The 10,510-nt window shown below is 39.0% G+C and overlaps 1 protein-coding gene across 1 annotated transcript; it reads left to right on the top strand.

Moving 5' to 3' along the window:
- Positions 1 to 43: 43 nt before the first annotated feature.
- Positions 44 to 10,510, top strand: nxph2b (neurexophilin 2b). The gene is made up of 3 exons (XM_017685243.2): positions 44 to 411; positions 1,383 to 1,496; positions 9,512 to 10,510. Exons 2-3 carry the CDS (start codon positions 1,452 to 1,454, stop codon positions 10,256 to 10,258), a joined length of 792 nt encoding a protein of 263 aa, XP_017540732.1. The 5' UTR covers positions 44 to 411; positions 1,383 to 1,451; the 3' UTR covers positions 10,259 to 10,510.

Below are 10,510 nucleotides of genomic sequence, written 5' to 3'. Positions count from 1 at the left end.
GGTCGGACCGTTGAAGGGAAGGCGCGCGCGCTTCTCCCGCCCTCAAAACTCCAAAGAGAAGGGCGCGAGCCGAGCGGCGCTGCAGAAACGGAGCTGGGGCGCGCGCACTAGCGCTTATAAGGCAGTTACGGGTCGGTAATCTTGTTATGGCTTTATTTTTTTAAATAGATTTTTAAAGTTCCAAAGGCACGCGTAGCCAGATGTGGAGTGCTAAGAGGATTTTGACGCTGGCCGCGAGCCGTACTGTCCGAGAGGGCGATAGTATCGAGAGTTTTTGAGCACTGCTCACTTTTCAGCTCGCGCCGCGCGGTGCCGGTCGTTCTGGGCCAGAAAGGCTTTCATGCGCGCGACGAAAGAGGATGCGCTCGAGCTTGGCACAAGCATGTGCGAAGGCAACTCTTCAGTTGGAATGTGAGTTCAAACCCCGATCACTGTGCAACCTACGAGCTTGTATCCTTGTATCGTGTGTATTAACATGCTTTGTTGCATTTGAAGTTGAGCTGCTTTATTCTGCGCTTATTGGAGCTCTTGCTATCTTGCCATAACATTGAAACCACCTCCTTGTTTTTCCAGTCGTTGTCCATTTCATCAGCTCCCCTTAACATATATGACCTCTCCTGTATAGTAGTTCTGTAATTACAGACTGTAGGTCATGTTTCTCTACACACTTTGTCACCCCCCTTTATGCTGGTCTACCATGATCAGGACCACCACAGAGCAGGTATTATTTGAGTGGTTGATCGTTCTCAGCACTGCAGTGACACTGACCTGGTGGTGGTGTGTTAGTGAGCTGGAGTTTTTAAAAGCCTCAGTGTCGGCTAACATCCAGCCAACAGCACCCTGCGGGCAGCATCCTGTCCCCATTGAGGGAAGGACTACAGGATGACCAACAAAAAAACTGCAGCAACAGATGAGCTACTATCTCTGACTTTGCATCTACAAAGTAAGAGTGTCCAGTAGAGTGGACAGTGAGTGGACACAGTGTTTAAAAATTCCAGCAGCACTGCTGTGTCTCATACACTCGTATCGGCACACAATAACATGCCAGCACCACGTCAGTGTCACTGCAGTACTGAGAATGATCCACCACCCAAATAATACCTGCTCTGTGGTGGTCCTAAGGGGGTCCTGACCACAGGGTGAAATGGGGCTAACAAAGTATGCAGAGAATTAGACGTCTGTAATTGCAGAACTGCATAGTGCACCTATGTGGTAAGTGGAGCTGATGAAAAGGATGAACAGTGTGGAAACTGTGGGGAAATGTGCAATGTAGAAAATGTGGGTTTAATGTAATGGCTGATTGGTGTACATTGCTAAATGTTACAACTCAAAATACGTAATCCTTTCCTTTTTTGTTGTGCATGGCCCGCTTTCCTCTGCAGACTGACCGGGTGCAGATTTGCCAGTGGATCTGCTTTTTAATAGGCGTGTCCAAGTGAAAAGCACAAGAGATGTCAAAGTGTCTCTTGGCTCTGCTTGTGTTCTGCGTGCACATGGTAAGGGCTTTCTTCCCCTCTTTAACGTAGTGTGTGAGGCAGCATGACACAGCTTTCATATGTGGAAATGAAGAAATGTTATGCACTACTTGACTTTGGCACAGGTTCAAAGAAAGAAACAGCAAGAAATGTCTTGGTATTGTTTTCCCAAACCCACAGCTGTTTTTCATGTCTTAAACAAGGCCACAGTAATAGGTTAGTAGGAATTCTTCATGCCACTTCATGTCACAGTTGTATATTTTACATTGAATAATTGAACAGAAGTTCATCTGCAATATACAGTTAAGACTCAGAAAGCCCTTTGTGAAGTGCTTTATGTAGGACGCTGGACTGACTTTCCACACACAGGTCAGTAAAGTCTGAATCTTCACTGACAGTGTAATTACGTCCAGTCTGTAGAGAACTGTCCCACAATCTCTCTTACAGATTAAACAGAGCAGATAGCAGTTGGATGAAACTATACAGAGCTGCAGCACGTCGCATTTCCCTAACTCACGCAAAATCCATCTCCCACACAATCCCTAATCCACCAATTTCACCCAGCAAGTTATTTCTCAGAGGAGAAGCAAATGCGCGACTTTATTTTCAGTGATTAATTCAGAATAGTAAAAATTGACTTGAGGAGGCCCATGTGCAGGAAGCATTGAGATTTTAGCCCGATAAACCAGTTAAAATCCAAATGAGAATCCGTGTAATGGCTTGGCCTTAAGTCCTTCTCCTGGGACCCCCTTTGGCCAAGCTCAATCCACTTCCAGTATATTGTGCCTTTTTTATCTCTTAAACTGTAATAAAATGTGTTTGCATTGGATTAGGAGCAGGTCACAAATCCCATGATTTGTGAAAATACCACAAAGAATTTTATGTATGTTTAATGTTTGTTTGTTTATTTTTCAAAGGATGGCTTAAGTTACTCTTCTCACATTCCTGGCCTTTGTTTTTTTTCTTAACCCCATACATTCCTAGATGAATTGCAGAATGTACATTAGGCATGATAACAGATACAAGATAAATACACTATTGTCTTAATGGGATGAAGATACATTTTCACTCTAGTCCTGGTCAGTTTTCACCTCAGTATTCACTGTACATTAAAAGGTTCAGACTAGTTTTGGTTTAGGCTTGATATTCCTAGTCACCCTACAGTACATGTTCCTTTAACCTTCTGTAGAAAGTCTAGTCTCTGTGGCCTCATCCTGTATAACAGTTCCTCTGAACTGCTGAATGTGAAAAGTTGTAATAGATGGCAGAATATGACTGTGCAATATGTCATTACTTAATTGTTATTGCAGCGTCAGCCTTCACGATGCTGATACTGCAGAAGCCTGTAATGAGCCTCTAACCAATCACTAATTGTTTTATTGAGTACTGTAAGCATCCTGGCATTTACATGATCCAGCAAACATAAATTACTTGGGGTAAAAAGATTGCAGGCCTTTCTTTGACATCACTTCAATGAACTTTCAGTTTTTCAGACTTTTTAAATTATTATTTTATTTTATGTCAAAACAGCAATTAAATCATAAGTTATTCATTTTGTCAGGAGATATTTCTGAGAAGATAAAATAACTATAATGAAAGGGGCAGTCAAAAACGAAAAAGTACATAGTTTCCAAGACCTTAGTTAAAAAAATGATTGAGACACAGCGAAAATGGGACTCGTAACAACCAAGCAAGATGTGGTAGACCACCAAAACTCAGATCAACAGTACTTAAAACCTTCATCTTTGAGAGAGAGGGGCAGAAAAATCAAGCTCCACTCTTGCTTTAAATTAGAAAAAGTCACAGATGTTCCTGTCCAACCATCCTCTGTAAAAAGACAAGAAGGAAACATGCTAATTAAAAAGAAGCTGCTAGTGTTTGCAAGTGGACTCAACATCACTGAATATGTTTGGGATTACTTGGATTGTGAGAAGCAGAAAATGCAACCAACTTCTAAGACTGAACTTTGGAGGTGTGGAAAAATATTCCTGCAAAATTCTTGAAATCCTGAAAAGAATATAAGCTGTAATAAAGGCAACAGTTACTCTAAATACTGAAACCTTTGTGTAATTCCTTTGTAATTGTCTGTGAAATATATTTTCTGCTTTTTCTTCCTGACAGTGAAAAATGAACAACTTATGATGACAGAAGGAGGTTTTTCCTTCTCCTGTAAAGGTAGTATTTTACAGCAACAGTAAAACATATGTAAGATATGTAAGATAAGACTGTAAGGTATACCGCAATCACAATATATATATCCATCCATCCATCCATCCATTATCTTCCGCTTGTCCGGGGTTCGGGTCACGGGGGCAGCATCCTAAGCAATGAAGCCCAGACCTCAAACAAATGTAATATTATATTGTCCATATTATGCAGCCTTAACCAGAATGTTCTCCCTGTAAATTGGCTGTATTCTATTGCTAGAGTGATAATTAGCTCCATCTTGCAATTAACTTTGTCTTTTAAATGGACAGTTTTTGTTGCCAAGAATAAATGATAATACAATTTGCGATGTACAAAGTGACTGGTGCTAGATGTGTGTGCATATGCGAGTGGATATGTGTAGGTAATCTCTTATGCTCAGTGTATGTGAACATAGTGAATCATGACTGCTTAAAAGTGACTGGTTCCCTTGTTTCTAGTTGTCTCTATAGACATAACATGATGTAGCATCAAATGCACTGTACTGTGTAGGGATTATAAGACCTTTGGGGACTTGCACATGAAAATAGTGATTCATTCAGTCAAATAAACTATGTCAGATTAAGAAGCTGCTTAGAAACAGAGCAGGAAAAGGCATTGAGACCACAGTAGAGAGATATTTTGATTAATCAAATATTTGGTATTCTGCAAAAGTCACAGATCACACTTTATTTATTTAAATTTATGTCAAAATGGCCTGAAGGTACTTTAGTTATTCATTCTTCAGAAGATATTTCTGAAGATTAGATATAACTTAGCATAAAATATTTAACTTGTGTAAGGAAGGGAAAAGTTAAAGGAAAATACAAAATGTTAAAAAACTAGAATTCAAAAAATGAAAAGATATTGAGAAAATGGGGCACCTAATAAGACCTGCTACACCACCTAAACTGTCGCTGTCGCTGTTCTGAAAGAACAACTTTTCTTTGGGGGTTGTTTTGTTGTAGAACACCCTTCATGTATCTAGATAGATAGATAGATAGATAGATAGATAGATAGATAGATAGATAGATAGATAGATAGATAGATAGATAGATAGATAGATAGATAGATAGATAGATAGATAGATAGATAGATAGATAGATAGAACTTTATTGATCCTGGAGGGAAATTGCAAATCTGTCCAGCATGAATGGATTAAAATGAATTGATTAAAGTTTAAGACCACAACCTTGTCACAGAACTACTGTAAAACAATATATCAGGCATCAGGTACTGTATTCATAACCATTTCATTTCATAACTGTCTGTGAGGGAGCTTTTAGAAGTGTCTGGTTCCTGTCAACACCACTGTGAATAAGTCTGACTCTACGTTTTTCTACACACAGTACAACACAGTATTTCACACCAATTGAATGCCTTTGTTGACATGTTAACCATTTAACTAGGGAGAGTTCCATTTAAAAAAGAAAATCAAACTCCACTCTTGCTTCAGATCTGAAAATTCCACAGGGGTTTCTATTCATCTGATTCTCTGTGAAAACCTGACACTGTGAATCTGAAATGTGTAGCTGTAAAGAAGCCTTGTGACGATGTTGCTGGCGTTCTCAGAACAATGGCCTGGCCACCCCAGAGTTTCAGCAGATTTATGGAGAACTGAAAACAGTTCTCCTGAAATGAATGGAAGCTATAATAAAGACAAAAGGTTGCCACGCTAATTGATAAAAAAAATATATTTTGCTGTTCAATATGTTTTCTGTTGTTTTTTCGTGGTGCAGGAAAATGAATAACTCATATTTGATGGCTGTTTTGCCTGGGGATTAACTAAATGAAGGGTGGACTGACTTTTGCGGAGTACTGTATAAATTGTTTTGGTCAAAGTAATGTGGACCAGTCTTTAATGATATCACGTCAATGGTTCACTAGTGAGTTTATTGCAAGGAACATTCTAAATGTTTTATAAATTGCCAAATATCTCTCACATCTTACTGATCATAAACACTGTAATCCAGGTGTCATTTTTATTTTATAGTTTTTCCCCTGTATTGTAGCCTATTGTAAGAATCTTACTGTTTAAACAGCTTAATGTGGCTTCATGTAATTAAACAACTTAAGAACACACCAAATTTCTCTCACAACGTACTGGCCATAAACACTGTATATTGGCAGAAGGATGAAAGATTCAGCAAGCTGGAATTATTAGCGTTTTACTGCATTAAGTGGTCCTCTAGGACTACTTATGACTTTTTTGTTGGTAGCAAAAACAGAAATTGTACATTTTTACATTAATTTTTCCAACCACTTTTTCAACACATAGAATTAAACAAGCTGTTTATAGGCTGATACCCAATGTAAATAACCTGATTCTGATTGGCTGCACTGTATTGTGCTTCACTAAAAAGGCTGAAACACTCCTTATAACTTCACCATGAATTTAAACTGTTATACACTGAACAATCAGATATAATTCAATGTCTTGCCTTTGCCTTTCATGACACCAGAAGAAAAAAATTCAAAACAAGGTGTTTTTGCCATTTGACTTCCTTATATGGACGATGAAAACAGGGGACTGGAATGATATGTTTTGAAACTCACACAGTGCATCAAAAATTCTTCTTTCAAAAAGTGTGAGAAAAATATTTTTTTCCTTGACAAAAGCCATTTAAGTTGTTATTTCCAGAAATGGGCTTTAAAGAAGATGAATGAGCTTAACATGAATGTTACTGCATTGTATTCAGATCATGCTTTTGGTGGTGAACAGTGTTTATTGCCAGTAAGGTGTAAGATGATAAATTTAGTGGCCACATCAAGTTGTTTTTTTTAAAGGGTTTTAATGGAGTTTTAATAGAGGGATGATGCTTAACGTAAAAACTGAAGATGCACTGATATGTGAACTGTGGGCTGAATTATATGGGATATTACACATCTGATGCTGATGTGTTACATAAAAGTGCAACATATAGAAAATGGGACTAGTGAATGAATACAATCCAGGCATTTTAGCACAGTCTATTCCTCACCAAAAGCACAGAATACTTGACCAAACACCAAATGAAAGAAATTAACAGTATGTGACAATGCTAGACAGTATGTGAAATGCTAAATAATAAAAAAAAAAAATCACTGTTATTAGTGAATTCTTTTGGACCTGTGTTAAAACCATTGCAGCACAATATATTTGATGCTTTACCATATGAACTTTCTTGTTTTTTTTGTGAATATATGCTCATTCCAAATTTAATGCCTGGAATTCTCTTCCAAAAAGTTAGGGCAGGTACATGTTTACTGCTGTGTTACATCACCTTTCCTTTTAACAACACTTAATATAATCCAGCTGATCCAGAAAGTGTCATTTTTTGCCATTCTTCTGTTCAGTCTTCAGCTGTACAGGGCCTTTGTCGAGCACTCTGATTCCACAACCATGCTGTTGTAATATGTGCAGATTGTGGCCGGCACGGTCACGATGAAATAAGCATGGATGTCCCTAAAAAAGACGAGCATTTAAAAAGCAGCACATGTTGCTTCAAAATGTGTTCAGTGCTAATGGCACTTTCACAGATGCAGGTTACCCACTAATACTCCCAATTTCATAGTAGACCCAGGATTTAGAACTTTATGCTGGTAACAGTCTGGATGATTCTTTTTTTCTTTAGCCCAGCGAACACAAAGCCTGACCATAATACACATTTCCACTATGCATCAGTTCATTTCAGAAGAGCTTGTCAGCAGTGTTTCTGGATGCTGTTGACAGGTGACGTCTGCAGTGCAAAATACACATTTAAAGAAGTATTCCATCAATTTTTTGAAATTTCTCCATAATTTATTAAATAAGATATAAGAGGTCCCAATGTCTACAATGGAAATATAGCCATTTTATTTATTATCCTGAACCACCAGTGAACCTACACATGGCTTCTGAGTTTTTGTATGTAATGTTGATGATGGTAAAATAATGATAAATCTGAGAAAGGTTTTCTTAGTGGACTGTTTGCATTACAACACCATGCTTTTACCCCTCCACCACATATAGATGGATAAAACTTTATCACAAAACTGCCATAAAATAATGTGTCAGACATCAGGCAGAGGTCAGGCACTTTCTATGAAGGAGCTGTCTGGTTCTTATCAGCACTGCTGTGAACAATTCTGACTTGGCAAATTTCTCTAGAGCAAAGCATTTCAAACCACTCTGAATCTTGTTTTTCTTTTTTTTAATTTTTCATGTTATTTCATCATGCAGAAATTTTGAAAAAGCGTTGGAGTTCCCCTTTAACTTGTATTCGTAGCTGCAGGGAGGAACAGTGAATATTGATGATGGTTTGTCAAAGCAGTCATTTAAGGAAATTAGTTCTGTTACTTATTGTTACACTTATTTGTTTTGTTTTGATTGTTTTGGCATTTCATAAACTGTGGTTACAGATGCCATCGGCATCTGCCTGCCTGCAGGGACTTTCCTTTCTGCCTGTTATTTTGATGTATTTTACATGTTGAGCAGGATGTCATTTTTTCAGGTGCTATCAAATCTGTAGTGGAGAAGTTTTTGGGCATTATTATTCCTCTTTTTGATAAGTGGTTTTTAATAATTTATTGTAATCTGGAAGAACGGAACGTTTAGACAGCACTGAGCTACTGTGCTAAAATGTGTTCACTGAAAAGGCTGAAACACTCCTGAACTTGCCTTTGCCTTTCATGACACCAGAAGAAAAAAATTCAAAACAAGGTGTTTTTGCCATTTGACTTCCTTATATGATGATGCAATGGGCATTGTTATTCCTCTTTTTGATAAGTGGTTTTTAATAATTTATTGTAATCTGGAAGAGCAGAACGTTAAGACAGCACTGAGCTACTGTGCTAAAATGTGTTCATTTTATTAATTTTAATGCATTATTAGCCTTAGTGAAATAAACCATTGCTGTCCAAAAAAAGGTATCTCTGTTTTTTGTGTTCTGCACATTTGAGCTCAGCAGCTGTCCCATACACTGCAGGAAAATGTGATGATAATTAGACCAATAGTAATGCTCCAAAACTGATACTAATATTTTTTTATTTACATTCATTTACATTGAAAATAAAAAATGTTTTTGCCCTCCTGCAAAGTTACCATTTTAAAGTTCCCTTTTTTTGGACAGCGACAAAATATTACATTTCTCTGGAATTTAATGGAATTTCTCAGGAAATATCCCAATTTTTACATTTTAGATATGTTTTTGCATCTGCATCAATTTCAGCAGATATGTACACAAAAACTATTGGATATTGGCATTAGCCCACAGTTCCAATTTTAATGTTTTTTTTTCACTAATTTTTATTGTCCTATCCTAAGTGTTTGCATGGTGCTAGGTTCATTTCATCCGAGACAGATACCTATGAGTCTGAAAGCTGAGGTGTGTTAGCTCTAAGCTGTACTGAGCTGGCTGCACGTCATCAGTGTCTTGGGCGTAATCTGGAAAACGTGGCTGTTTTCTCTCTCCACAGGAAGCTGATCTCGTGGAGGGAGATGAGCTGGAAGACGGGAGATGTTACATCCTGTTTGCATCATTTAAAACATGACTTGTCTTTTGCAAATAGCTTTCTATGCCAACTCTCACTTTAGCAGATTAGACAGGGCATATCCTCTTCAAATGCAGTTCTCTGTCTGACATGCAGAAATATGCCAGCTCTGTGTGGGTCATTCATGTAATGATCTTAAATTCTGTCTGTGGTGTGAATGAGGGTTACATTAGTGCATATAAGCATTGGGAAAACTGATGCAATGCATAATATTATTATTTATTTATTTTTTTTACAAAATCAGGCTTTGTACAGTGAAAATGGATACAGTGCATAATTTTAGACTGAAATCTGAAATCCCCCTGAGCTAACAGCATTTTTCTCCACCTTTGTGTCTAAAGGTCACATGTGGCGGTGAGCCCAGTGCAGTGGCAGGGCCGCTGGGTTGGAGGGAGAGCGATAAGGATGAGAGCTTCTCCCTGCAGGGCTCAGGCCTCCTCAAACCCCTGCGGCTCTTCGCTCGTACATCCCCATCCAGCACCCGGAGAAATAAAGTCCCTCCCCCTCAGCCTGAAGGAGTTCAGGACCTGTGGGCATGGCTGTCCAACCGCACAGATAATGAAGAAAGTCTGGCCAGGACCAAGAGGCGGCCCATTGTGAAGACTGGCAAGTTTAAGAAGATGTTCGGCTGGGGCGATTTCCACTCCACCATCAAGACAGTCAAGCTCAACCTGCTGATCACTGGCAAAATTGTAGATCATGGAAACGGAACGTTCAGTGTCTACTTCCGCCACAACTCCACAGGCCTGGGGAACGTGTCCGTCAGCCTGGTGCCACCCTCCAAGGTGGTCGACTTCGAGATCACCCAGCAGGACACGCTGGACGTTTCCAAGGATGGCAAAGCCTTCAACTGTAGGGTGGAGTACGAGAAGACAGACCGCAGCAAGAGGACGTCCATTTGCAGCCACGATTCCGCCCGGGTGTGTTTCCAGGAGCAGACACAAAGCCATGTCTCCTGGCTCTGCTCCAAGCCCTTTAAAGTCATCTGCATCTACATTGACTTCTTCAGTGCTGACTACAAGCTGGTTCAGAAGGTCTGCCCGGACTACAATTACCACAGTGACACACCCTATACTTCAATGGGATAGCGTTCTGATAATTAGTACACATATTTGAAGAGCTGAGACCCTCGCAGACCACCTTATATTGGTTATCAGTTTTTTTGCAATCACTGGAAAGCAAACAAGCCAGAGGTCCTTCTGTTTTCAGTACTGAGTTAAAGGGGAATTCCACTGATTTTTTAAATATTTCTTCAGCATTCAGTCATTAAGATGTAAACAGTAATTCAAAGTGGTTTGATATGAAATGCAGTATTGTAAAGTAACTTACAGACTCAGATA

This window comes from Pygocentrus nattereri, chromosome 15, assembly GCF_015220715.1.
Source record: "Pygocentrus nattereri isolate fPygNat1 chromosome 15, fPygNat1.pri, whole genome shotgun sequence".
NCBI classification, from domain to species: domain Eukaryota; kingdom Metazoa; phylum Chordata; class Actinopteri; order Characiformes; family Serrasalmidae; genus Pygocentrus; species Pygocentrus nattereri.
Note: the sequence above shows the minus strand (reverse complement) of the source record. Positions and strands in the feature narration are given on the sequence as shown.